The 27,893-nt window shown below is 58.4% G+C and overlaps 1 protein-coding gene across 1 annotated transcript in view; it reads left to right on the top strand.

Annotated features, from left to right (window-relative positions):
• The first annotated feature begins 6,541 nt into the window (after window positions 1–6,541).
• ZC3H3 (zinc finger CCCH-type containing 3) overlaps window positions 6,542–27,893 on the top strand; it is a 107,164-nt gene continuing 85,812 nt past the window's right edge. The window contains exons 1-3 of the mRNA XM_025395300.1: window positions 6,542–6,635; window positions 8,771–10,088; window positions 11,641–11,837. Of these exons, the coding sequence (XP_025251085.1) occupies window positions 6,548–6,635; window positions 8,771–10,088; window positions 11,641–11,837 (1,603 nt within the window). The 5' untranslated portion in view covers window positions 6,542–6,547. The remainder of the gene's footprint in view (window positions 6,636–8,770; window positions 10,089–11,640; window positions 11,838–27,893) is intronic.

The following is a 27,893-nucleotide window of genomic DNA, read 5'->3' as shown; positions in this document are numbered from 1 at the left end:
AGACGGGGTTTCACTAGGTTACCCAGGCTGGTCTTGAACTCCTGGGCTCAAGTGATCTGCCTGTCTGGATCTCCCAAAGTGCTGGGATTCCAGGCAGGAGCCACTGTTCCTGGCCCAGCTGTCATCTTGCTGTGTCATCACATGGTGGATGTTACATATAAAGTTCCGGTGATACAAAAGAAATAGCACTCAACGCGGTGGCTCACGCCTGTAATCCCAGCACTTTGGGAGGCTGAGACGGGCAGATCACGAGGTCAGGAGATCGAGACCATCCTGGTTAACCCGGTGAAACCCCGTCTCTACTAAAAAGTACAAAAAACTAGCTGGGTGAGGTGGCGGGCGCCTGTAGTCCCAGCTACTCGGGAGGCTGAGGCAGGAGAATGGCATGAACCCAGGAGGTGGAGCTTGCAGTGAGCTGAGATCCGGCCACTGCACTCCAGGCTGGGCCACAGAGCGAGACTCCGTCTCAAAAAAAAAAAAAGAAATAGCACTCGAATATAAAATTTTCTTTTTTAATTCTCAGCAAGGCAAGGTACTTCTACAGAAGGGCGCGCCCTTACAGATGGAGCAATGGTGAGCATACACCTAGACAAGGGAGGGGAAGGGGTTCTTATCCCTGAGGCATGTGGCCCCTGCTGCTATGTCATTCCCCTGTTGGCTAGGGTTAGACCACACAGGCTAAACTAATTCCGATGCGCTAATTTAAAGAGAGTGACGAGGTGAGTGGTTTGGCTGGAAAAACGGTTATGACAGAGCAGGTAATCGGAATGAGTCAGGGTGGAGCAGGTAATCGGAATGAGTCAGGGTGGAGCAGGTAATTGAAAAATGTTGCTTTATGAGGAAGTTAAGTTTAAAAGTAGAAGGCAAATAATTCAACATACTGACATATTGATTCTTTGAAAAGAAATTTAGCACCCATATCTAACAGCGGAGAAAAGAGAGAGGTAGTCTCTGGCTGCTTCTTTTTGTTTGAGATAAAGATCAGCTCTGTCACCCAGGCTGGAGTACAGTGGTATGATCTCGGCTCACTACAATCTTTGCCTCCCTGGTTCAAGCGATTCTCCTGCCTCAGCCTCACGAGTAGCTGGGATTACAGGTACCCGCCACCATGCCCGGCAATTTTTTTTTTTTTTTTTTTGAGATGGAGTCTTGCTCTGTCACCCAGGCTGGAATGCAATGGTGCGATCTCAGCTCACTGCAAGCTCCACTTCCTGGATTCAAGTGATTCTCTTGCCTCAGTCTCCCAGATAGCTGGGACTACAGGCATGTGCCACTATGCCTGGCTAATTTTTGTATTTTGAATAGAGATGGGGTTTCACCATGTTGGCCAGGCTGGTCTTGAACTCCTGACCTCAGGTGATCCACCTGCCTTGGGCCCTCCCAAAGTGCTGAGATTACATACAGGCGTGAGCCACTGCGCCCAGCCACACTGTCCGCTTTTTTTTCTTTTCTTTTTTTTTGAGAGAGAGTCTTGCTCTGTCACCCAGGCTGGAGTGCAGTGACGCCATCTCAGCTCACTGCAACCTCCGCCTCCTGGGTGCAAGCGAGTCTCCTGCCTCAGTCTCTCGAGTAGCTGGGACTAAAGATGCGTGCCACCATACTTGGCTAATTTTTGTATTTTTAGTAGAGATAGGGTTTCACTATGTTGGCCAGGCTAGTCTCGAAGTCCTGACCTTGACCTTGTGATCTGCCCACCTCGGCCTCCCAAAGTGCTGGGATTACAGGTGTGAGCCACTGTGCCCAGCCTCTGTAATTTTTTTTTTTTTTTTGACATGGAGTTTCACTCCTGTTGCCCAGGCTGGAGTGCAATGACGTGATCTCGGCTCACTGCAACCTCTGCTTCCTGTGTTCAAGCGATTCTCCTGCCTCAGCCTCCTGAGTAGCTGGGATTACAGGTGTGTGCCACCACGCCCAGCTAATTTTTTTGTATTTTTAGTAGAGATGGGGTTTCACCATGTTGGTCAGGCCAGTCTCGAACTCCTGACCTCATGATCCACCTGCTTCGGCCTCCCAAAGTGCTGGGATTACAGGTGTGAGCCACTGTGCCCGTCCTATCTGCTTCTTATAGGGCACTAGTCCCATTCATGAGGGCTCCACTCTCATGACCTAACCACCTTCTAGAGGCCCCACTTCCTGATACTATCACACTGACAGTTTGGATTTGAACAGATGAAGTTAGCATGTGGGGGCGCAAACATTTCGTTCTCAATGCTCTGCATGTGCTGGGCACAGTCCGGCAGGCCACCCCCGGCTGTCACAAGGTAGTGGTCACAAGAGTCTCAAGGGAGACAAGACAGGGCTAGTCCACGGCACAAGTGCTCATCAAGCCTCCTGGTGGGAAATTTCATCCCATTCATTCTCAGAGTCCTCTCATGGTCACCCAAGTCCTGGCACATAAGTCACTCCAGAGTCACCCACGGGCTTGTCTCCAGGCCATTCGCAGTCTGCCTGGAGGGATAGAGGCAGAGACTCTAGCGAAATGATCAGCCGGGAGAGTTGCAGTGGGAGCGAAGGAAGAGGAGGGAGGAGGGAGGATAGACAGGACTGGGTGGTGCTTGGATGGAGTCTGCAAGGCAGCAGGAAGCAAAGATGGTTTCACATGGATTCCGCCTCTCCTCGATCCATCTGGGCTAGGTGGGACTCCTGGCTGGGGCTCCCATGGCCTGAGCCGGCCTGTTCTACTGCCTTGACTTCCCAGCCTCCATTCGCCCTTCTGCTTGGGGAGCCAGCCCTCTCCAGCCAGCAAGCTGCCTTTGCCACTGCCACTGCAGAAGCCCTCACAGTGCCCATCACTGTATGGGGGGTGGAGTCCCACTAGCCTGGCTAGTGCTGGCCTTAGGAGCAGGACAGAGGCAGGCTGGGTGGAGGCCATGGATTGCGTCCTTACCTACGTGCACAGGTATCTCTTCAGAGGCACCATGCACGGGAGTCCTCTGCATCACTGTTGCCATGTGTTTCATGTCTACATATGTTAGAAACCTCAATATCTTATTTTTGCTGCAGCTCCTTGTGTTTTACAGAAAACAAAGAGAAAAAATTTTCATTTTCTAACATACTTCTCATTTCCTACACTCTTTCTTCTTGTAGATCTGAGTCTCCATATTGTATCCTCTTCAGCCTGAAGAAATTTCTTCTTTTATTTTTATTTTTTTGAGATAGAGTTTCACTCTTGTCGCCCAGGCTGGAGTGCAGTGGTGCCATCTTGGCTCACTGCAACCTCAGCTTCCCGGGTTCAAGTGATTCTCCTGCCTCAGCCTCCTGAGTAGCTGGGACTACAGGCATCCCCTACCGCATCCAGCTAATTTTTGTATTTTTAATAGAGAAAGGGTTTCACCATGTTAGTCTGGCTCGTCTCAAACTCCTGACCTCAGGTGATCCACCCACCTCAGCCTCCCAAAGTGGTGGGATTACAGGTGTGAGCCACTGCAACCAGCCTGAAGAACTTTGTTTCTTTTCTTTTTCTTTTTTTTTTTGGAGATGGAGTCTCACTCTGTTGCCCAGGCTGGAGTGCAGTGGCGCGATCTCGGCTCACTGCAACCTTCGCCTCCCGGGTTCAAGCGATTCTCCTGTCTCAGCCTCTCGAGTGGCTGGGACTACAGGCATGTGCCACCACACCCAGCTAATTTTTTTGTATTTTTAGTAGATGGGGGTTTCACCATGTTGGTCAGGCTGGTCTTGAACTCCTTACCTCATGATCCACCCGCCTTGGCCTCCCAAAGTGCTGGGATTACAGGTGTGAGCCACTGCGCCTGGTCCTGAAGAACTTTAACATTGCTTATTCCTTATTCATTATTGTAAAATACATACAGCATAGAAGTAGTCATTTTAGCCTTTTTTTTTTTTTTTTTTTTTTTGAGACAGAGTCTTGCTCTGTCTCCCAGGCTGGAGTGCAGTGGCACGATCTTGGCTCATTGCAACCTACGCCTCCCGGCTTCAAGCAATTCTCCTGCCTCAGCCTCCTGAGTAGCTGGGATTACAGGCACCTGCCACCACGCCCTGCTAGTTTTTGTATTTTTAGTAGAGACGGGGTTTCGCCATGTTGGCCAGGCTGGTCTTGATCTCTTGACCTCGTGATCTGCCCGCCTTGGCCACCCAAAGTCCAAAGTGCTGGGATTACAGGCTTGAGCCACCCCGCCCAGCCTAGCCTTTTTTATTTGTTTTTTTGAGATAGAGTCTCACTCTGTCGTCCAGGCTGGAGTGCAGTGGCGCGAACTGGGCTCACTGCAAGCTCTGCCTCCCGGGTTCACGCCAGTCTCCTGTCTCAGCCTCCTGAGTAACTGGGACTACAGGCGCCTGCCACAATGCCTGGCTAATTTTTGTATTTTTAGTAGAGACAGGGTTTCATCATGTTAGCCAGGGTGGTTTCCATCTCCCGGCCTCGTGATCTGCTCACCTTGGCCTCCCAAAGTGCTGGGATTACAGGTGTGAGCCACCGCGCCTGGCCCAGCCTAGCCATTTTAACGTGTGTAATTCAGTGGCATTATTACCATCACAATTTTGTGTAACCATCAGCACTACTTTCAAAACTTTTTCGTCACTCCAAACAGAAACCCTATGCCCATTAAGCAACACTTCTCCATTCCTCCTTATCCCAGCCACTGAACCTCTAATCTACCTTCTGTCTCTAGGAATGTGTATCCCAGATACTGCATGGAAGTGGAATCACACAAGATTTGTCTTTTTGTGACTGGCTTATTTTACATAGCATAATGTTTTCAAGGTTTATCCATGGTGTGTCCTGTGTTAGAATTTCCTCCCTTGGCCGGGCGCGGTGGCTCAAGCCTGTAATCCCAGCACTTTGGGAGGCTGAGACGGGCGGATCACGAGGTCAGGAGATCGAGACCATCCTGGCTAACACGGTGAAACCCCGTCTCTATTAAGAAATACAAAAAACTAGCCGGGCGAGGTGGCGGGCGCCTGTAGTCCCAGCTACTCGGGAGGCTGAGGCCGGAGAATGGCGTAAACCCGGGAGGCGGAGCTTGCAGTGAGCTGAGATCCGGCCACTGCAGTCCAGCCTGGGTGACAGAGCGAGACTCCGTCTCAAAAAAAAAAAAAAAAAAAAAAAGAATTTCCTCCCTTTTTTTCTTTTCTTTCTTCTCTTTTTTGAGACAAAGTCTAGCTCTGTCGCCCAGGTTGGAGTGCAGTGGCTCAATCTTGGCTCACTGCAACCTCCGCCTCCTGGGTTCAAGTGATTCTTCTGCCTCAGCCTCCTGAGTAGCTGGGACTACAGGTGCGCACCACCATCCCCGGCTAATTTTTTGTATTTTTAGCAGAGACGCGGTTTCACCATGTTGACCACACTGGTCTCCAACTCCTGACCTCGTGATCCGCCCGCCTCAGCCTCCCAAAGTGCTAGGATTACAGGCGTGAGCCACTGCACCCGGCCGAATTTCCTTCCTTTTTAAGGCTGAAAAATATTTCATTGTTTGTATGGACCACATTTTGTTTATCATTCCATCCACCCATGGACACTTGGGTTGTTGCTGTCTTTTGGCTATTGTGAAAAATGCTGCAGTGAACATGGGGGCACAAATATGTTTGAGTCTCTGATTTACATTCTTTTGGGAATATAGGCAGAAGTAGGGTTGCTGGATCATACGGTAGTTCCGTTTTTGTTTTCTCCTAGAAAGGCAGATTGCCACATGCAGCGCCTCATTTGGATGCGTCTGGAATCTTGGAAGCTTGACTACCCTACATTCTCCTACAAATGGACCTTGAGAGCTTGTTTGGATGTTCTAGCAGGGGAGCCCAACTCGTCTCTTGGGTACAGTCGTCCCCTTCGATTGAGCCGCAGCTTTGGGAGGGACGCACATGAAACAGTGAGGAAGGAAGGGGACACTGACCTAGCCAACCAGATCAGCCGAATCAACCCTGGCAATCAGTGGGATGACAGGTGTCGCAGCCAGATCGCCCTCATATCCGGTAGTTCTACTTTTAACCTTTTGTGGAATCTCCATAGTTTTCTGCGGTGCTGCGCCATTTACATTCCCACCAACTGCGCACTTGTACATGTTTCCACTGACGAACCAAAAACTTTCATGTTTTCAGAGGTTCAACATGTCTATCCAGGGAAACTTGCTTTCCGATGTCTTCTCCTCTGGCCACAGTAAGAGGTTTCACAGACCCTCGTGGGTCAAGAGTAACTGTTAACTGGCCCTTCTCCCATGGGGTCCCCCCGTAGACCTCCAACTCTCAACTGGGGTGAAATGAAACGCAGGGACTGTGGGAAGGAACTGCGGTATGGGCTGGGAGGGCCCCAGGTCTCGCCCCTCGCCCAGTCTCCCAAGGGGACCCGATCCCGGACTGCACAAGCTGGGCCGCGCGGCCTCCCAGCACACGAACCGTCCCTTCCCAGCGGCAACCAGGCTACTTCCCGACGCTCACTAGTGACGTCCCCGCCTCGCTCTGCGCGTGCGCGGCTCCGCCTCTTCGCTGCCGTTGCCAGGGCGACGGCGGGTCGTCTGCGGCCGGCAGACATCCGGGCCTGCTCCCCGCGGCTCCGCCCCGGCCCGCTCTGCCCCGCCAGCGGCAAAAAGGTCGCGTAGCGATGACGTCGCGGGGGCTTGGCCGGGCGTCGCGGACTTGGGAGATGGAGGAAAAGGAGATATTACGGCGGCAGATCCGTCTCCTGCAGGGTAGGTCCGGCCGGGGCTAGGACGCGAGTCCCCTTCTTTCCCCCTCACCTCGCGGCCGGTCTCTGTCCGCCTCGTCGAAAGGGTCGCTCACCGCCCGCGTGTTCCTGGTGGCGGCTGGTGTGGGGAACGGTAGGGTCCGCCAGGACTTGTGGGCCGGCTCAGGGCCCGGGTCAGTCCCCGGCTCCAGCTTTGTGGAGGGAGCGGTGCCGGCCCTGCGGGGGCTGCAGAGGGTGGAGGCAGGGCCATCGCTTAGTAACCCGCGGGAGGCGTCGGCCCTCCCCACCTCGGCGCCCACCCTCGCTCCCCGCGCCCCACTGCGGGACTGGGACTGGTTCATGGGTCATTTCGGCAGAGCAGGCTCCGGGCGCACACGGATTCTTTTCTTGACGCCCATTTTTTTGTTGTTTTGTTTTGTTTTGTTTTGTTTTTTTGAGACAGAGTGTTGCTGTTACCCAGGCCGGGGTGCAGTGACGCTATCTCGGCTCGCTGCAACCTCCGCATCCCGGGTTCAAGCGATTCTCCTGCCTCAGCCTCCCGAGTCGGTGGGATTACAGATATGCGCCACAACGCCCGGCTGATTTTTGTATTTTGAGTAGAGACGGGGTTTCACCATGTTGGCCAGGTTGGTCTCTAACTCGCGACCTCAGGTAATCCACCCACCTGGGCTTCCCAAACTGCTGGGATTACAGGCATGAGCCACCGCTCCCAGCCTCGACGCCCAGTTTTGATGCCCCTTTTCTCCAAACAGTCACACTTCCCTTGCATTTCAGGCGCAGACTCAACAGGCTTCAGCTTCCACACTTAAACATTAAAAAACCCAAATTGGTGTTTCTAAACTTAAAAAAAAAAAAAATCCATGTACGGACGCAATGGCCCACGCCTGTAATCCCAGCACTTTGGGAGGCCATGGCAGGAGGATGGCTTGAGCCCGGGAGTTTGAGACCATCCTGGGCAACATGAGGAGACCCCGTCTCTACAGAAAAATTTTTAAAAATGAAATGGGCGTGGTGGCTTGCGCCTGTAGTCCCAGCTACTCAGAGGTGGAAGGTTCGCTTGTGCCCAGGAGGTCCCGGCTGCAGTGAGCTGTGATTGGGCCACTGCACTCCAGCCTGGGCAACAGAGATAAGCCAAATAAAATAAATAAATTTAAAAAGCCAAATAACATCTCAAATAAAAAGCCAAAACCAACCAAACAAAAAAAACTAACAAAAATTAAAACTCCTTTTTGCTTTTACTCTCACAAAGGGAAGACTTAAGGATTGGGAAAGTGTGTATGGATAAGAGGCCGGGTGGACTGCCTCCCACTTGGGGACACTTCTTGGGCTCCCATCACACCTGCTCGGGGTGTCACTACGTCTGGACATGGCTTTCTGTGTCCCCAGGGGCAGGGCCTGTGGTGGGGGAATGCTGATGTCTGGGAGGCTGGCTGCTGCTAGTTTGCTGGTTGAGTCGGAGCACCCCTGGCTGCTGCTGCCCTTGCCTGTGTTCCTGGCCCTCCTGCACCGGGATAGCTATCCAGGGACTTATTTGGAAAGTCCTGTGATTGTGTCAGTTTACTGCAGTAGGACTCTAGCCCATTGCTCTCTCCTCTTCTGCAGGGAAGACTGTGACGTCTGGCAGGGCAATGGTCTCTGCTCCTAGTATTCTTTTTTCCTGTTGTCAGGCATGGCGTCCTCAGGAGTGTCAGTTCTGTTTCCCTTAGTGGAGTGACTCCTTTCCATCTGTAGGCAAGCCAGAGGGCCTGCGCGGCCGACTTGTCCCCTCTGATTCAAACAGTGCAGAGGGGATCGTTGCGATTCTCTTCAGACTGAGTGATACTTCTCATCAAAGGACTGTGGACTCAGTAGACCAGCAAATAAGGGTTGTACCACATGGTTCATTTTTGTGTTAAGCAGGTGGAAGTAGGATTGAAGTGGAGCTGTTGGAGAAAAGGCTCATAGAAGTGACAGGCCCAGGTGACGCGGACTGAGTTGTCAGTGAGTCCCAGGTGCTGGGGGCTGTGCCTCCTGAAACCGGCAGGGGCTCAGAAGTGAGATGAGATCTGGGGGTATCTTGCCAGCTGATGCCCTTCCAGGGTAGTCATGATTGTTATGGTTACCCTCTGGCTAACTGAGCCTGTGGTTCTGTCTTCTCAGGTCTAATTGATGACTACAAAACCCTCCATGGCAATGCCCCAGCCCCTGGTACCCCAACAGCTTCTGGGTGGCAGCCACCCACTTACCACAGTGGCAGGGCCTTCAGTGCCCGCTACCCTCGTCCAAGCCGGAGGGGCTACTCCTCACACCACGGGCCTTCGTGGCGCAAGAAATACTCCCTCGTGAATCGGCCCCCGGGACCCTCAGACCCACCTGCCGACCCTGCTGTGCGGCCGTTGCACGGGGCCCGGGGGGGCCCGGCTCCTGTCCCGCAGCAGCACATCCTTGGGAGACAGGTCCAGCTCAATCAAGGTCAGAACGTGGTCATCAAAGTTAAACCACCATCAAAGTCTGGCTCTGCCAGTGCTTCAGGGGCCCAGCGGGGCTCTTTGGAAGAATATGAGGACACCCCCTGGAGTGACCAAAGGCCCCGGGAAGGTGAAGGTGAGCCCCCTCGGGGACAGTTGCAGCCCTCGAGACCAGCAAGAATCAGGGGGACCTGCAATGTGGAAGATCCTCTTCTGGTCTGCCAGAAGGAGGCCGGTAAGCCCAGGGTGGTGAAATCAGTGGGCAGTGTGGGCGACAGCCCCCGGGAGCCCCGCCGGACAGTCAGCGAGAGCGTGATTGCCATCAAGGCGAGCTTCCCATCCTCCGCTCTGCCCCCACGCACTGGCGTGGCCCCCGGCCGGAAGCTGGGTTCTCATTCCGTGGCCAGCTGTGCTCCACAGCTCCTTGGGGACAGGAGAGTAGATGCTGGCCACACAGATCAGCCAGTTCCGTCAGGCTCAGTGGTGGGCCCAGCCAGACTGGCCTCAGGACCCAGGCAGGCCCGGGAGGCCTCGCTGGTTGTGACCTGTCGGACTAACAAGTTCCGGAAAAACAACTACAAATGGGTGGCTGCCTCCGCGAAGAGTCCCCGGGCTGCTCGGAGGGCCCTCAGTCCCAGAGTGGCTGCAGAGAATGTGTGCAAGGTCCCTGCTGGCACGGCAAACAAGGTGGAGAAGCCGCAGCTCATAGCTGACCCAGAGCCCAAGCCCAGGAAGCCAGCCACGTCCTCCAAGCCAGGGTCTGCCCCCAGCAAGTACAAGTGGAAGGCCTCCAGCCCCTCTGCCTCCTCCTCTTCCTCCTTCCGTTGGCAGTCAGAGGCCGGCAGCAAGGATCATGCCTCCCAGCTCTCCCCAGTCCCGTCTAGGTCCCCGCCGGGGGACAGGCCAGCCGTAGGACTCAGTGGCTTGAAGCCCGTCTCTGGGGAGACCCCGCTTTCGGCTTACAAAGTGAAGAGCCGCACCAAGATCATCCGGAGGCGGGGCAGTACGAGGTGGGCATCTCGGCCGGCTGCGGTGGAGTGTGAGGGGCCGTGAGGAGGGTTTGTTTGGCACCCCGATGGATCTTCTGAGCTCGGAGCTTTGCCTGCAGTTGGGTTCACGTTTCCAGCAAGAAATGAGGCAGGAAGTGCTGCTGTGGTGGTTTGGGCTAGCCTGGGGCACAGAGTTAGGGGGCAGGTTTCCCATCCCTCATGCTGCTGGCAAGCCCATGCTTTCTCCTGCTGGTGAGAGACAGCAGCTTCCATTCCAGTTGCACAGGGTTCACAGAGGGAAGGCTTTGGGCCAGGCCAGGCGCAGGGGGAGTAGTTCCCAGGGACCAGCCCAGGGTCCATGTGTCCCCAGGGGGATGGTGAGACAGTGAGAGCAGGTGTCTGCCCCTGGCCTGGAGCTGCCAGCCACAGGTCTGTGCTGGGAGGTGGACCAGGGCTCTGGGCCCTGCCAGGGGTGTCTGGTCTTTCCTTCCTGCCCTGTGTCTAGGGCTTGGGCTCCAGGAGACCTGGCCTTTGCTGGCCCCCAGGCTGAGGACTGCTCCAGCTGGGCTGATGGGCGGGGGCCAGGAGCCGCTGGTAGGCGGGAGCCTCCTTGGGCATTCCTGGCTTTGGGCTCTGTGGCCTGCCTCGCGGAGTGCTGAGGCTGCGGTTGGCCTCTGGTCCCAGGGCGACCAGATTGGTGTTAGGTCCCAGCCCCCTTGGCTAGGCAGCCAGGCGGAGTCACTCACTTGCTTGGCACACTTCCCTCCCGGCCTCCACCTTTGCGGACTTGTGATGAGACTGAGAGATGGTGTCATGGCGCAGTGCTTGGTCTGGGCTCAGGGACTCCATCAGGTTGGCAGCTAAGGTGGCAGCTGCACCTGCTGGGCAGAGGGTGGAGGTCCTGCCTTCGTCATCAGACACAGCGGCGCGCACTGTCTTGGAAGGCACCTCCTTGCTGCGCACCCCTGCTGTCTGGTCTAGGTCGCTGGCTCGTGTAGCTCATTCTCTCTGGCCCTGCTCCCCGAGACAGGTGCTGTCTTGAGGCACATGGGCACCTGGCTCCCACTCCTGGCTGTTTCTCGGTGGCAGCTCTGCTCTAAACCATGCTGGCAGCTCCCTCTGTCCAGGAAGTGTGGAGAGGGAGTGCGGAGAAGCTGCCCCCTTACTGAGGGGCTTGGAAAGCCACGTGGGGCTGGTGGCCGCTCTCCTCAGGGATGTTGGCCCTTCCCTTTGCCCCATGCAGGGACTCCTCTGGCCTGGGTAGATGGGGAAGGGGTGGACATGTGTGTGGGGACAGAGTGCTGAGGCCCCTCTGTTCTCCCTGGGAGCATGGTAGCCTGCCCTAGTTCTGGGGTCATCTGGGATTGTGGATCCAAGCCTGCCGCCTCAGCCTGGCTGTGGAGGGTGGGCAGAGCTGCCATGGGTTGAGGGAGGCAGGGTCCAGAAAGGACCCGATGTGTCCGGGTCCTGGCCTTCAGGAGCTGCTCCCGTGTTCCTCGGGTCCTGGTGAGGAAGGGTAGGTGGGCAGAACCCCCAGGGCTTGTTGAGAGCTGCCTGTATTTTGTCTCCACAGCCTTCCTGGAGACAAGAAAGGCAGCCCCGCACCTGCCACCACTGCCAAGAGCCACCTCAGCCTCCGGCGGAGACAGGCCCTCCGGGGGAAGAGCAGCCCTATCCTGAAGAAGACCCCCAACAAGGGCCTGGTACAGGTCACCACGCACCGACTGTGCCGCCTGCCTCCGAGCCGGGCCCACCTCACCACCAAGGAAGGTATGCTGGGAGCAGGGGCGCTGGGTACTGGGGCTGGGCATGCCTGCACTGGATCTGCTGGCGTGTTAGGAGCCATGGTCACCTTCCCTGCCTTATGCTGTTAGAGGCCCTGGCTGGGCGGGCACTGCCTGGCAGACGGTGGTGGTGGGCTGGCAGGTAGAGGAGAGGGCCCGGGGCCGGGCGCGGTGGCTCAAGCCTGTAATCCCAGCACTTTGGGAGGCCGAGACGGGTGGATCACGAGGTCAGGAGATCGAGACCATCCTGGCTAACAAGGTGAAACCCCATCTCTACTAAAAAATACAAAAAATAACTAGCCGGGCGAGGTGGCGGGCGCCTGTAGTCCCAGCTACTCCGGAGGCTGAGGCAGGAGAATGGCGTAAACCCGGGAGGCGGAGCTTGCAGTGAGCTGAGATCCGGCCACTGCACTCCAGCCTGGGCGACAGAGCGAGACTCCCTCTCAAAAAAAAAAAAAAAAAAAAAAAAAAAAAGGAGAGGGCCCGGGTGCTGCGCCCTGCAGTCTGGGTGTGGGATGTGCTGCTAGGCAGGTGCTGTGGCCTCTTCTGTGTGTCTCTTGGTATGGACCCAGCTGCGTCCCTCCTGAGGGAGGAGGGGCGGCGGCTGCTGAGCCCTTAGGCAGGGGTGAAGCCCTCACTTGTGCTGTGCTGGGCACCCCCAGGCCTCTGCCTCCTCCAGGGCCCTTCTGTGCTCAGCTGGCTGGGGCTGCAGGTCTGCCTGCCCTGCCCTTTCTGAGTGTCACATGGTGCTGTGCGAGTGTTTTGAGCGGACTGAAAGAATTGGTCTGGTCTCCCGCCGTACCACTCTGAGTGCACCCGGTCCCTCCTGGAGAGAAGTGGTCTGAGCTCCTGAGAGCCCCTGTGGTGGCCGGGGAAGGTCCCGGCCTGCAGAGAAGTGGTCTGAGCCCCTGTCGCGGCCGGGGAAGGCCCCGGCCTGGAGATTGTGGGGTGTAGCCCCTTTGAGGTTGACCCCCACTGCGGTGATGGTGCCGACACACTGGGGGAGCAGCCTCCAGGCGGGCACGTGGTTGGGGGTATGTGGTGAGAGTCTAGCCCTTGGGTGTGGCACCCCCCAGACACTGTAAGGGTCAGTGTGGAGCCACGTTTGTCCGTGTGCACCTGGTCCCGTGCGACTCTGTGGCTCCCCTGGGCGCGTTAGGGCAATGGCTTCCTGAGCTCGTGTCTGTGACATCTGGAGAAGGTGGGGTGTTGGGGATTGAGCAGGCTTGGACCTGGGCACTCCGACTGGGGACTGGTGCTCAGAAATCTAGCCAAGGCTGGCGTGGTTGCTCACGCCTGTAATCCCAGCTCCTTGGGAGGCCAAGGTGGAAGGATCACTTGAGGCCAGGAGTTTGAGACCAGCCTGGCCAACATGGCAAAACCCCGTCTCTACCAAAAATACAAAAATTAGCTGGGCATGGCGGCACATGCCTGTAATTCCAGCTACTCGAGAGGCTGAGGCAGGAGAATTGCTCAAGCCTGGGAGGTTGCAGTGAGCTGAGATCGCGCCACTGCACTCCAGCCTGCAGCCTGGGCGACAGAACAAGACTCTCTCTAAAAAAAAAAAAGAAACCCATTCAAGCATACTATCATCTAGGGAGGCTTCAGAAGACTGTGGAAGGAGCTGGGCCTGGGCAGAGCCAAGAGTCATGTGGGGGCTGCCACGGGAGGGCAGGGCGTGTGGTTCCAGATGGAGGACTGAATGGGGCGATGCAGCCGGGTGTTGCAGCACGGGGAAGGGGGGGCAGGCGAAAGTGAGGCTGGGGGCGCAGGTCGGCTTTCCCCTATTAGCAGACACCTGCTGCATGCCAGAACACGTGGATTTCATCCTGGTGACAGGGAGCAAGCAGAGACCCATGTGGTCCCTGGTGGCCACAGTGAGGTGGCCGGATGGGGGTTAGGTCATGGGCTTGTCTGGGAGTGGATAGTAGGGTTGGCTTGGACAGTTGGCAGTGTCCCCTGGTCACCTGGGGAGGAGGGGTTGAGGAGGCGTCCAGCTCTGGGAGGTCAGGAGGGGCTGCTGAGCCCTAGGAGGCTGAGGCTTGCAGATGGCGTGGTGGTTGGGGTGAGAGGCTCCCCACTGGGTGCAGGGTCAGCCCTGCTCACCTGGCCTGCTCCCTCTTCGGGCCTCTAGTAGAGTGGGGCATAGGCAGGGGATGGGGGAGGCTGCTTCTGGCTAATGGGGCCTTGCTCGGCACCCCCGGACTCCTGTCGGAAGGAGTGTGGGCTTGGGAGGCCACCAGCTTCACCGGCTGACCATGGCGGAGTGCACGGTTGTGGGGCTGCTGCGGTCCTGCCTCACTAGGGGGAAGGGTGTAATTGATCTCATCTTTTTTTTTTTTTTTTTTAAATAATGTTTTTAGAAACAGGGCCCTGCTTGCCTCCCAGGCTGGAGTACGGTGGTGCAATCACGGCTCACTGCAGCCTCAACCTCCTGGGCTCAAGTGACCCTGCTGAATAGCTGGGACTGCAGGTACCGGTCACTATGCCTAGCTAATTTTTACTTTTTTTGTAGGGACAGGGTCTTGCTTTGTTGCCTAGGCTGGTCTTGAACTCCTGGGCTGACGGGATCCTCCTGCCTTAGTCTCTTAAAGTGCTGGGATTACAGGTGTGAGCCACTGTGCCCAGCCAAACTCATAAAGACCAGTGTGAAGCTGGGTGTGTTGGCTCACGCCTGTAATCCCAGCACATTGGGAGGCTGAGGTGGGCAGATCACCTGAGGTCAGCAGTTCAGGACCAGCCTTGGCAACATGGCAAAACCCATCCCTACTAAAAATACAAAAATTAGCTGGGCATGGTGGCAAGCGCCTTAATCCCAGCTACTTGGGAGGCTGAGGCAGGAGAATCACTTGAACCCAGGAGGCAGAGGTTGCAGTGAGCGGAGATCTCCAGCCTGGGTGACAGAGTGACATTTTGTCTCAAAAAAAAAAAAAAAGACCAGTGTGACAACTGCATGGAGTGAGAGGAGAGGGTCCTGTGTGAGGAAGGGGTGGGGGTGGGGAAGGTGTCCCCCTGACTTGCCCACCACTGGCCCATCTGGCAAGCACAGTTGAGTCACTGTGCCTGGCAGCCTGCTGGCTCCTGGGGTACTGCAGTGAAGGTGAAGAGATGATGAGGCTGGAGCCGCCTTCCAGTGGTGGAGACAGGCAGCCACCGGAGTGCTTGTACATCAGCCAGAAAGGTGCTTCTGAGTGGAAAATGCCTTCTGAAGAACAGGCAGGGGGATAGCACAGGACCAGCTGCAGAGAGGTGGTCGGCGAATGGGAGGGCTTCTCTGAGGAGGTGACCTGAGCAGAGAGGAGCGAATAGGGCTCAGCTCTGTAGGCTGAGATGGAGGTGGGAATGAGCTTGCTGCGTTCTGGAGCACGAGGAGGCTGTGGGGCCGGTTCACCGTCTGGGAGTGTGGCTTGGAGGGGGTGGAGCCAACGGGGCAGAGGGACCAGGTCCCGGGAAAGGGTCTTGTAGGCCACAGGAGGCAAAGGGGGGTTGGTTCTGGTTACGTTGGGAAGCCAGGGAGGGACAGGGGAGGACCCTGAGAGGGGAAGGTCCGGGGCCCCAGGGTGTCTGGCAGGCCTGAGCAGGCAGTGAGTCAGGAGGGCCTGTGTGCGAGGCTGTGGACGCCAGGCCAAGGAGCAGAGTCCACAAGCTCTCAAGCGGGCAGGGAGCCCATGGCGATGTGTGCAGAGGTGAGAGGCCGAGCCTGCATCTTGGCCTGGTCACTCAGGCAGCTGATCCCAGAGACAACCACTGCAAGACTCCAAGCTGGCCGCAGGGGAGATGGGCATGGCCGGGACATCTGCTGAGGTGGGAGGCTGGGGCCCGGGAAGCTGGTGAGTGGCTCCCCGAGGCGCCCTCCCGCAAGGCCCACCATCTCCCTCCCTGCTTGCCTAAGAACTGAGGCTTGCCTGTCCTCAGCCCTGGTCAGGTGGGCTTCTGGGCAGGGCCCAGCTTTGTTTCGTTTAACACTGCAGTGCCCTGGTGAGCCAGTGAGCCCTCCCGCGTGGCCAAGGCCTCCATCGGCCGGGGCGTTCGTTCCTGGATGCCGGGGTTGTGTGGGCTGTGGGTGGGGCCGCCAGGTGGGGCTGCTCCTTCGTTTGGCTGTTTGGAGTTTTCTTTCCCCATTTTCTGCCCAGCAAAAGCTTAGTTCCAGCTCCACCTCTCCTCTTCAAGGAGAGGGCAGTGTCCCAGTGTCCAGACGGGGACGACTGCCCTGTGGGCTCCTGCACTAGGGACGGGCTTCTGAAAGCTGCCAGGCAGCCCTGCTGCCCCGTCCCTCCCCCGCCACACTTCAGCCTTGCGGTGCGGCCCAGTGGCCAGCAGAGGGCGTGCTTGCCCCTCCTATCCCCTCTGTCCGCCCTTTTTTGGTAATTGATCGCCTAATTTCCTCTTTATGTGAAAGAAAGCAGATATCAAGTAATTTGCAGCAATAACCTGCTAATGCTGGGCCAGTATCGAAACTCCCCTGTTCATTTCAAGTGGTAGATAAAACGCTAATACATAATTATCCTTGCAAATTGGATTATTTTAAATAACCAAAAGGCTACGGCCAGGAGAAAGCGATCCCATCTCCCCTGAGTTACTATTGCAGCGTAATTGCCGCGTTCAATCAATTTCCCTGGCATTAGAAATTCCATCACAATCAACATTAAGCTTTATTCATTGTGATGGCTGAGAGCCGGGCCATTTCTCCTCTTTTTCTTAACTGGCAAAATTAATCAGGGAAAAGATTTTAAACATTTACCCGTGCGAAAGAGGTCAGCCCTGCCACTATATTGCTCAGCAGATAAGGGGGCTAATAAAAAGAAAATTGAATTACTAATGATCACCAAGAACAGAGTATATAAAACCTGGCCATCGCCAGTTCAGGAAAAGGGAGAATCAATTTTCTTGGGACAAGGTGCGTTCATTTTTTATTTTGGCGCATATTATCAGCAATTTAATTTGAGAGGCATAAACAGGAGGAAACAGTTAGGGAATAATGAGCCTGGAGGTGTAAAGTGCCGCAGGATATATGCTGTACACAATTTATTTGGCACAACAGATAATCGCTTTAATTGAATTCAAAAGTGCATTGTTCAGCAGCAGCGTGGTGGCTCACGCCTGGGGACTGAGACTGTTAGGAAGGCTCCAGTCTGACTCCTCGGTGCCTTTTCTCCCCTCCCCTCTCCTGGCCCTGCGAAGTCCTCTGGGCCTGGAGTCAGACCTCGGCTGGAGTGGGGCAGGGGATTCCTGGGGGTCTCTCCCTCTGCCGTCAGTGTGCCCCTTGCCTTCCATTTCTTCCTTTCCTTTTCTCCTGGGGATGGGTCTGTTGGCAGCTGGGGGATGAGAATGTGAGACACTGGCCGGGCGCCCAGGCTCATGCCTGGAATCCCAACACTTCGGGAGGCTGAGGCGGGTGATTACTTGAACCCAGGAGCTCAAGACCCGCCTGGGCAAAGTGGCAAAACCCCATCTCTACAAAAAACGCAAGAATTACCTGGGCGTGGTGGCACATGCCTGGAGTCCTAGCTACTCGGGAGGCTGAGGTGAGAGGATCACTTAGGTCTGGGAGGTTGAGGCTCTAGTGAGCCATGATCGCACCACTGCACACTGCAGCCTGGGTGACAGAATGAGACCTTGTCTCAAAAAAAAAAAAAAAAAGAAGCTATAAGACAGCCCCAGAAGGGCGGCCTGGGCGAGTAGCCTTTGCTGGAGGCTGCAGTAGAGACCTGCCTGGTTGATCGGTCTCTGGTGGACCGGTGCTAGAGAGGGCATTTGGGCAGAAGAGATGAAAACCTTTTCAGAGTCTGAACATGGGGTCCTGCTTGCCACTCATGTAACTGTGGCAATTAGTGCTCTTGGTGTGCAGTGTTTACAGAACACACAGCTGAGCCGTGTGGCCAGGCCCTCGCTCTGGTGCGGGGGATGCGGGGCCAGCTTCGTGGTACGTCCTCCTGGGGCCCGTTGCTGTGCTCGGCCACTCTGGGATGACAGGCATGACTCCCTAAGCCTAGCCGGCCTGTGCAGAGGAACGCTGTCCAGGCTGTACACTCCAGGCCAGGCCAGAGTGAGGGCCAGCTCTCCCACCCACCCCAATGCGCCCAGGCTGAGGAGCTTCTTGGTGGCGGGAGGTGATGGAACTCCTACCAGCCACATGGAAGCATCTGCTCTTTTATGCCAAGGAAAAGTCGTGGTAGGTGAGTAGGCAGTGGTGTCGTCATCTGCTGGGGTGGGAGGGCCCCCTCTGCTTCACCCACCCAGGATAGTGGATGCATGCCATTGGCCTGCCCCCTTACCCCATGGCCTGGAATGAGCCCAAGGCCCTGCCTGGGAAGCAGCCACCTTCCCAGACTTGTTGCCAGTGTGCTGGGTGAGGGTGTGGGCCTGGTAGGTCCTGGGCACACCTGTGGTGGACAGAAAGGGCCTGGCTTACATGGTGGTCTCGTGTGGACAACCAGGCTGGGTCGAGGCCTGCTGGCTGCCCAGGCTTTGACAGGTGCCAGTCCAGGCATCTGCCTGTGGCCCAGAGCTTGCTGCACAAAAGGCGATTCCTACCCATCCCTCAGTTCGCCGTGCCGGCCCCAGGGTGTGGAGGAACTGCTGTCAGCATTCGCAGACGAGAAGTGGAGTCTCCACTCACCCCAGGTCACTGGCAGAAAGGGCAGGCATGGGTCTTGGACCCTCCTCTGGTGTCACCAGGTGCCAGGGCTGCCCCACCCGGGTGAGTCTTTTGGGGCCTGGATGCCTATTCCCTGACTCCAAGTTTCTCTGAGGAAGTGCTTAGGGATACGCTGTGTGAGCTGTTGGCCCTCAGCCCCTCCCTGCCACCAGGTGGTTGTCGTGGCTTCCCCCAGCCCCAGAGCGGGACCCAGAGTGGGCCCTGAGGGACTGGGGTCCCTCAGGCACATGGGCTAGAGGGTGAGGATACTGGGTCTCACCCTCTAGCCCTGGCAAAGCCAAAGGCAGCCTCCCAGGAGCCCTGGCCGTCCGCCCAGTCCTTTGTGGGGTCTCCCCTGACTGTGGTGCGACATTTCCACGAACACTGCCTCCTGACTGCTGGGTCTCGGAAGGGCCTGCCTTGGCGGCTGTTCATGGGACCCCTCTGAGTCCTGGGGCCCTCCTGTGTCCTGGGGTCCTCCCTGTGCACGTGGTCATTTCTGTGTTGCCTCCCGGTACCTTGGAGAGGGGTGGTTTGCCAGGCAGCCCTGGCATCAGAGCCCCGGGTGGATTCTGCACCCAGCCCGTGCTGTGGCTTTGCACTGTTTGGCCACAGATGCTTACGGGGATGTCACTGAGCGGGCACCAGCTTGGGAGTGTGGTGGCCCCTCTGCCTCTCTGTCCCCAGCGGCTTCTCCCAGTGACCCCCGCAGCCTGTGGATTCCAGTGCATGGGAAAAACCCAACTGCTTTCTCTCGACTGGCCCTGCCCCCACCGAAGACCCTCTGTAGCTCCAACCAGGCCCAACCTCTGGCCAGGCTCCTCCCCCACCCTTAGGGGTACACAGTTTGCTCCCCTCATTCGGGAGTCTGTGAGGTGGGCCATGGTCCACCCTGCCAGGCCAGCTCCTCTAAAATTGCGTCCCAGCCGCCCCGCCACCGTGGGCATTCCTTCCTCCTGCCTCATGTTTTGTATTGCAGGAATTGCCGGATTATTGTCCGTCCTGTCAGTAGGAAGGTGCTGTGGGCAGCACCTTGGCTGCCCTGTGTGCACTTGAGCCTCAGGCTGTGGCAGCTCCTGGTGTGGGTGAGGCGCCCCCTCCCAGAGGACTGGGCCTGGGCAGAAGGGAGGGCCTCGCTCGCTCAGGAGACCCCATGGGCAGGCCTTGAGCGGGAAGGCGGGGCAGTCACCATGCTGAGTGGGCAACCGAGGGGTGAGGGCCTGGCAGAGGGCTGCCCACCAGGAGGAAAAGCCGCAGGGCTCCCTGCCCCGACACTGTCCTGCCCCCTTTGAGATGCACAGGGTGGTGGAGGTTGGCAGCAGCACTCGGAGGCTCAGTGAGCAAGTGGGCAGGGTGCCACCAGCCTCGAGCCCCGGCCTCCAGCGGAGGGGCTGGTTTCTGTGCCATCCGAGCTGTAACCTCCTGTGCCAGGCTGCTGGGAGGCCTTTCTGAGCCTGGCGGTCTCCCCAGGAGGCTGGCCATGGATGGGACGTGAGGCGTCGGTGGAGCCCTGACCTGCTGCACAGAGCCTGAGAACAGAAGCTTGACCGTGGAGGGTGTCTGTCGCTGCCTGGCCCAGGCGTGGGCGCTGGCCCCACAGCCCCTCGGCAGTGCCACCTGGCTTCTGTGGTGAGCTGGCCGGGTCTGGGTCCCAGCCTTGTGGGGAGCTGGAGCGCTGTGGTCAGGAACAAGATGGCTCCCCTGCCCTGCGTAGAAATGAGTGGCGGCCCCTGAGGAGGCAGGAGTGCCCAGGGCCCGAGGCGCACCACAGGGTGGGTGCCAGGGTGGGCTTACTATGTCTTGGCAGTGGGGGAGGGTGCCAGGGGCAGAGGGGCCAGAGACTCTCCCATGGCCCCAGCGAGAGTGAGGGGCAGGCACCCTGCCCCATGCTGCTAGGTACGGGGGAGCAGCCCTGTGTCCGGTGCTGGAGGCTTGGATCTTTGCCGGATGCCAGGAGGCAGGGTTATGAGCCCCCAGGCGTGATGCGGGCATGGCCTGGCGGGAGACTTTGGCCCTGTCTGTCCGTTCTCCTTGCTGGTGCTCGGTTCCGTATCTGTGAATGGGGTCGAGAGTGTTTGCCATGGGGCTGGGTGTTTGTTGTGGGGCTGGGCGTTTGCCGTGGGGTTGGGTGTTTGCCGTGGGGCTGGGTGTTTGCCGTGGGGCTGAGCGTTTGCCGTGGGGTTGGGCGTTTGCCGTGGGGCTGGGTGTTTGCCGTGGGGCTGGGTGTTTGCCGTGGGGCTGGGCGGTGCTTTCGGGTGCTGTGGCCCGGTGTAGTGTTCCAGCTGGGCTGCGCTGGCGGCCAGCATTGCCCACCTGGGAGGCTCTGCCTGGCGCCTCTGGGGTATGTGATCCAGCATTGCTTGCTGTGTGCAGCGGGGCTGTTCGATTTTACTGTGGTGAACCCCATGAAAGGGCATGAGAGCAGTTAGATCTGGAGTCCTGCTTTCATAAGGGAAAAAGAAAATGCTGAATTAGGCTTCAGGAAAGGCAGCCACAGCGATCCTTGAATCTTGCATAAATTATCAGGCATGCCGGAGGCCTCCAGTTTTGCGTGTGTTGTGGCTGTGCTAATTAATTACTCCACAGAGCTGGCATGGGGTTGCGTGTGTGCCGTGGTGGTGCTGCACTGCACTGTGGGCGCAAAGCTGAAGATCTGGGCTGCCTGGGCAGGGTGGCGTTCTCAGGAGAGCCAGAACTCACTGCCGTAGGACGCTGGGTCCCCAGACTGGGGACAGCTTGGGCTGGTCCTTTTGTTGAATGGATTGAGATAGTCCTCTTGTCCCTCTCCTCCCAGCCCAGGGCTGCCACGTCCCCCTAATCACATGTCTTGTCAGACTTTGAATCAAGTGCAGGACACCCCGGGTGGGTCCCTCACCCTGGTGGCCTCTCTCAGGAGTCCACCAGACAGTGGGTGTTGGGGTGCAGGACACAGGCTCTCTCATCACCTGCCAACCCCCACCACGCAGCCAGGGGCACGCTGCCGCGTGCTCGGGTGACTGGTGGGCATGGCTCAGGGCCGTCCCAGTGGCCACCCCTGCTGGCCTGGTCCTCTTCCCACTCTGCCGGCGTGTGCCCTTCCTGTGACCGGCCTCTGGGGTCTGTCTCCAGGCACAGCCAGCAGGGCTTATGCTGCCTGCCTCCTGGCGGTGTCTTTTCGCCAGCTGTCGGTTCTCCCACTGGAGTAACGGGGGCATGGCTCTGCCAGCCTCAGCTGGCCTCCTGTTGAGGGGCTGGGGAGTGGGTGTGGCTCTGGGCACTGAGGCGGCTTTCCAGCTGGGGACGAGTGTGGCCTGCGCCTTCTGGGATTTGGCCCCTTCTCCGCATGGGGTCAGGATGTTGCTGGGCCCCCGTGTAGGCCCCTGCTGGGGCTGCAGCCTTCTGCGCCCCATCCGCTGCCCATAAGTGGGCCCTGCCAGCCTCCTCTGTCTCTCCACCTTGACCCTTGCCTGAGGGCACCTGCTGTGGTCCCACAGGTGGGTCGTGGCAAAGCTGGGTGTGGTCAGAGTCCATGTGGACTTGGGCATCGTCTGGGAACCCTGTGATCCCACTGGTTGTTTCCCCTGCACCAAGTCTGATCATGTTCTGGGCGGGGTCCTGTTGGGCCGGAAGTCCTGGTTCCCCAAGGGGTCTCCTGCTCGGCACCAGCAGCAGTACTGGGAGAGGAAGTAGCCCCAGCCCAGTGTTTCCTGCCCACAGACACCTGGTCTTCCTGCCACTCATCCTCCAGAGCTGGCCCTGCCCTTGCTCACTGGGCATCTGCTGAGCTCTGGGGCTATGTTGGGACCATGACTGGTGGGCCAGCCCGGCAAGGCCCTGATGGCACGGGTGTGACTCTTGGTGGGAGGTGCTGGGCTCTTGCCTGATGGCAGACAGAGAATGTCCAGCCAGGGTCTCTCCAGGGCCTCTCCCACTGGACCCCCACTGAAGTCAGTGCCCTCTGTGGCCCACTGGGGCAGCAGCCTGCATCCTAGCATGGGTTTCAGTGTGGCCCTGGGTGGACTTGAACTATAGTGGCTGTGAGGGTTCTCCAGGTCCCCCACATCTTCAGCGCCAGTGCCAGCACCCTGGGCTCTGGGCCAGCTGCAGGCTGATGCCACTGAAGCGGGGACAGTGCCAGGCCCAGGCAGAACGTCAGGCTTGGGGTTGTGTGGCAGGCATGGCATCCAGATGGGTGGGGAGGCCTCCTGGGAGAGTGGTGCACAGGCACTGCCTGCCCCCGTGGCCTGGCCCATTCCCTGTCCTCCTGTCCCATCCTGTCCCTTGGTACAGATCTGCTGCAACCTTTGGCCAGCTCTGGTCACTGCGTGTGTGCTGAGTGGTGGAATCCCAGCTGGCCAAGCTGTGCTTCCCGTAGAGAGGTGCATGGGAAGGCATAGCAGGAAGACCAGGGCTGTCTGTGGCACCCTTGATTGGAGCCCCCTCTTTCCAGGGCTGAGTCCAGTGACCGCAGTCTCTGGTCCGTGTCCTTGTGGGAGCAGGGTGACATGCAAGGAGCCCCTCAGGATGGGCCCCAGGGACGCTCCTGTCCCGGCTCCCAGCTGAGACCTCTTCTTTCCGTGCTCTGGGGTCCCTTGGGTGGCTCTGCCTTGGGAGGGACACAGAGTCTCTGGGCCCAGCTGTTCTGGAAAGGGCTGGGCCACATGTCTCTCTTCAGGGCTTCTAGATGGCCACGGGAATCCTGAAGAGGAGACCGCGGCCATGCCCGTGCCTGCGCCACCTGCCACCCCTCAGGGCCCTCCTTTCTGGTCCGCCTGCCCGTGGCTGTCCAAGGTCGTGCCGACCCTGCTGTCAGGAGCTTTCACTCGGCAGGAGGCTGGCACCGTCACCAGCTCCTGGGGTAGCCTCAGGCCAGGCCAAGCGCTGCTGGGAGGTGCCACCCAGGCCAGAAGAAGCCAAGCACTTGCCACAGCTGCATCTGGCCCAGCTGGAGACGGCGAAGTGCAACTGTGCGTGGCCTGGGACATCTGGCCCGGCTGGACGGCGAAGTGCGACTGTGCGTGGCCTGGGCCGTCTGGCCCGGCTGGACGGCGAAGTGCGACTGTGCGTGGCCTGGGCCGTCTGGCCCGGCTGGACGGCGAAGTGTGACTGTGCGTGGCCTGGGCCTCGGGGCTCGCAGAGAGAGCAGATGGAATTTCAGAGGATTCTGTAGCTGGATATGATGACCGTAAACTTAGCAGCTTCTAGACGTTAAGTGTCAAGTTGTCTGTTGGTTTGCTTGAGTGTGTGTTACGGATCCCTGGTCTCGGAGATCAGCCCGGGGACCCCAAGCTCCCTCTGGCGCCTTTGATCCGGGGGCTGGCAATGGTCTACACCCAGGCCAGGGACTGGCGTGGCACTTGGCGTGGCACATGTGCGGCTTCTGCCGCTGGCTGGTCTGCGCAGCATGGACATGGAGCTTGGGCTTGGGGCAGAGCGTGGCCGGCAGGTCCCCTGCTGTGGGGTTTTGTGTGCAGAAGCATCAGCTGCCCTCCCTATTCTTCTCGTTCCCCCAGGGAGCTGAAGCCCAGGGCCAGGCAGCCACCAGTGCAGCACAGCGCAGCTCATTCCCCTTTGCCTCGAAGGTGCTGCCCAGTGCAGGTGTCAGGTGTGCGCCTGGAGCTCACAGGGGCCAGTCTCCTCCCCCAGGGCCAGGGACCAGCTGCTGTTGGCCCCTTCCTTGACCCACCTTTGTGTGGCTTGCCCGCTGCTAGCGTGATGGGTTGGGGGCCCGGCTCTGAGGCCGCGGCTTCATGGCCCAGCTGGGGTTTCTTTGAGGCAGACCGGCTGGCGGTGAGCTCTGGGCCCTTCAGCCAGGTGTGTCTGACCAGCGCAGTCAGGCATGAAGTACCGAGGCTGCCCTGCACTTGCAGAGGCATGGCTCCTTGCAGAGCATGGCACGTGTCAGGGGCTCTGGGAACCTTAGCCCAGACCCCCAGGGAGCTCTCCCCTAGGGCCTGGTGTCATAGACTGTTTGGTCTCAGTAACTGTGGACTCCGGGACTGTGTCCCCACCTGCTGGTGTTGTGGGAAGGGCTGAGAGAGAGTGGGGCTCAGAGCCCACCAGGGTCTGCTCTGTGCCGGCCATGTTGCTCCAGGGCCCATCCTAAAACAGGCTGTGGGCACCGCAGGGGCACTGTGCCCTGTGTCTCTCCCAGGTACACTTGCCCTTCCTGCCCATTGGGGGACGGGGAGGCTGCCCTGGAGAGACAGGACCACCTGGGAACACGGACTTCTGTTCCAGGACTGCGCCCTCCCCCACTGGCTAGCTCTGTCTGGGAGACTCCTGGCATCCAGGCAGTCCTCCAGGCTGCCCTGGGCGCTTGGGTGGCCTTGGGTACCCCGACATGGCCCCGTGAGGCCTGTAGTGAGGCCCCGTCCTTCACCCACCCCAGCCCATGCCAGCTCGCTCTCCGTCGTCCTGCGGCCCCGCTCTGACTCAGTTGGCCCTGGAGTGTTGCTGCGTCTCAGTGCGCTCTGGCTCCAGCAGGTTAGTGGCGGGAGGTGGCAGCTCTTCTCCCGCCAATTGCCCTCTGCGTTATCTCGGGGTGATTCAGGGGTGGGGCAGCCTGCAGAGAACGCACTCCTGGTGGCATGAAGCCTGGCGGTGGCCACTTTCCTAGAACGCAGCAGAGGGTCTGCCTGCCCAAGCTGTGTGAGGACAGGGGCCCTCACACGGATGTCCTGGAATTCTAAGCTGTGGTCTCCCACTGCCTCTGGGAGCTCACCAAGCTGGTGCTTGAGGAATGGTGACAGTTGTCCTGAGGTGGCTTCCATCTGTAGCGGGCAGTGTCTTCCAGGATGGCTGCAAACACCACCCTCCCTGAGATCACCTTGCAGACAGGATGTCGGGAAAGCATGAGCTGCAGGAGTGTGGTGGGAGCGTTCTGAAGCCGCCTGCTCTTGTGGGACCCCTGTCGGGCTCTGAGCCGCTGGTGCTGCAGGTGAGCTCGGTTTCATTGTGCGTCTGTCTTTGCTACAGCCCCCGGGGATGTGGAGCAAACCTGGAGGGTTGTGTGCAGTGGGAGGTGTGGGGGCCAGGTGGTGCCCACCAGAGTGCTGGTTGACGAGGGAGCGGTAGCCAACACAACCGAAAGCACCTCCTCCAGGGAGAAGAGGCCTAGTCTGGGGCACCTCTGGGCAGGGCGTGTGGCAGATTGCCCTGTCGCTAGCCCCTGTCACTAGCCCCTGCCCCTGAGGGGCCCTGGACTAGCAGGATGAGGGGGCTTAGGTTCTGTGTATGTGAAGGGCTAGGCTGGATGGCTCCAAGTCACCCAGGACAGGGCTCTTGCTGAAATCAGAGGGCAATGTATGTATTTTTGAGACAGGGTCTTGCTCTGTCACCAAGGCTGGAGTGCAGGGGCACCATCTCACTGCAATCTCTGCCTCCTGGGCTCAAGTGATCCTCCCACCTTAGCTTTCCAAGTAGCTGGGACTACAGGTGTGCGCCACCACACCTGGCTAATTTTTGTATTTCTTTTTTTTTGTAGAGACAGGGTCTCACCATGTTGCCCAAGCTGGTCTCCAATTCCTGGGCTTAGGTGATCTGCTTAACTCGGCCTTCCAAAGTGCTGGGATTCCAGGCGTGAGCCACTGCACTCAGCCCAATACGTTTGTGTGTGTGGTTTTTTTTTTTTTTTTTTTTGACGGAGTCTTAGTCTTGCTCTCTTCCCTAGGCTGGAGTGTGCAGTGGCACGATCTCAGCTCACTGCAACCTCCACCTCCTGGGTTCAGGAGATCCTCCCACCTCAGCCTCCTGAGTAGCTGGAATTACAGGCTCATGCCACCACATCCGGCTAATTTTTGTGTTTTTAGTAGAGACGGGGTTTCACCATGTTGGCCAAGCTCGTCTTGAACTCCTGACCTCAGGTAATCCTCCAGCCTCGGCCTCCCAAAGTGCTGAGATTACAGGCGTGAGCCCCTGTGCCTGGCTTCCAATACAGTTTTAATGAGGTGAAGGAAATAGGCCTGTCGTCAGGTCAGGGCGTCTTCTGTGCTGTGCGGTGCTGCGGCCCACAGGGTTGTGTGTGGCCCATGCAAAGACCTGTCAGGAGCAGCATGACGTCTGCAGTGAGCAGCCAGGCTCTGCTGAGGCCACGGGTCATCAGTTCTATTTCAGAGGTAAACTTGGATTCCGAGGGAAGGCTGGCAGAGGACCAGGTGTCAGGGGGCTCAGCACTGGGCCACACGCTTACAGGGTAACTAGCAGCAGAGGGACCCCAGAGACACACCTGGGCAGGCACACCTCTTCTAGTTGACCCCTCCATAGAGAGCACTTTGTGGGGATCCCCTGAGCCCCCAGCAGGGAGAACTCCCGTGACAGCCATGCCCATTGATGCTGGCTCTCCTTTCAATATGGGAGCTGCCTCTGTGGCCAGAGGCTGGGGCTGCATGGGTGGGGTGGGGGGTGGAGGACAGAAAAACCCTCCCTCCTGTTCTAGCACCTCTGAAAGATGCATGGGTGCTCGAGTTACGTTCTTCCTGGGGACCCCTTCTGGGGGCCTCAGGCTCTGAGAGCCCCAGACAGGTGCACTGGTGGGGGCGGGGCTGAGTCCTGGCCTCACGGCTGTGGGGTGGTGAGAATGAGGTAAGGCGGTGTGGGGATGCTGCTTGGATGGGCTGGCCTCCCAGGAAGTCCTCCGTGCCTGTCCCACCTCCTGCCTGCCCTGGCGGGTGCCACTGGACGGTTGCAGGTGTGGCTTGTTTCTGGGCCCTTTGAAAACATAAGTAGCAGATGCCCCATGTACAGGAGGCCCGGAGCTGCTCCAACCTGGGCTTCCTGCCCACAGCCAGTCCCCCTCCCTGCTGGGAGCTCCCCAGAGGCGGACATAGTGCTGGGGGGCAGGGCCTGCCCAGTGGGGCACCAGGACTTGAGGAGCCCTTAAGGCCTGGGAGGGGGTCCCAGTAGGTGGAGGGTGGGGTCAGTGCCTTCAGACTTCCGAGGCTGTGCCCACATATCACCACTTTCACGACCTGGGTCTTGGTGTGCTCCGTAGCCTCGTGACCTTGGGCCATTGCCACCACCTGTGCCTCCGCCCTGTGTCTCCAGCCTCCTTGCCTCGTCTCATTGAAGGCCTCTTGGGAGGAGCCCGGCTGCCCCTGGGGTGGCTGTGGTTTTCTTGTTGAGAACACTCTGGGCTGGGCAGGGGCTGTGGCAGAGCCGGGCTTGCCCCTCCCAGGGTCTGTTTCCCTGTCCCAGGCCAGCTGTTCGCAGTGAGAGCCCTATGGGCTGGGCGGGCCGTCTGCCTGTGTGGCTGTTAGTGTGTGTGGGAAACCTGCCGCTGTGAAGCCTGATCCCCTCCCTGGGTAGATGGGCCAGAAACCCAGCCATAGGGGGTGCTGCTGGGCAGAGATCACGGTTCCCAGCCAGCGAGGCTGGAGGATGAGGGCGGGGAGGGGGCAGTTCCTGGCCTAGCTCCTGGGCAGGGGT

Source organism: Theropithecus gelada, chromosome 8 (genome assembly GCF_003255815.1).
Source record: "Theropithecus gelada isolate Dixy chromosome 8, Tgel_1.0, whole genome shotgun sequence".
Lineage (NCBI taxonomy): Eukaryota > Metazoa > Chordata > Mammalia > Primates > Cercopithecidae > Theropithecus > Theropithecus gelada.
Note: the sequence above shows the minus strand (reverse complement) of the source record. Positions and strands in the feature narration are given on the sequence as shown.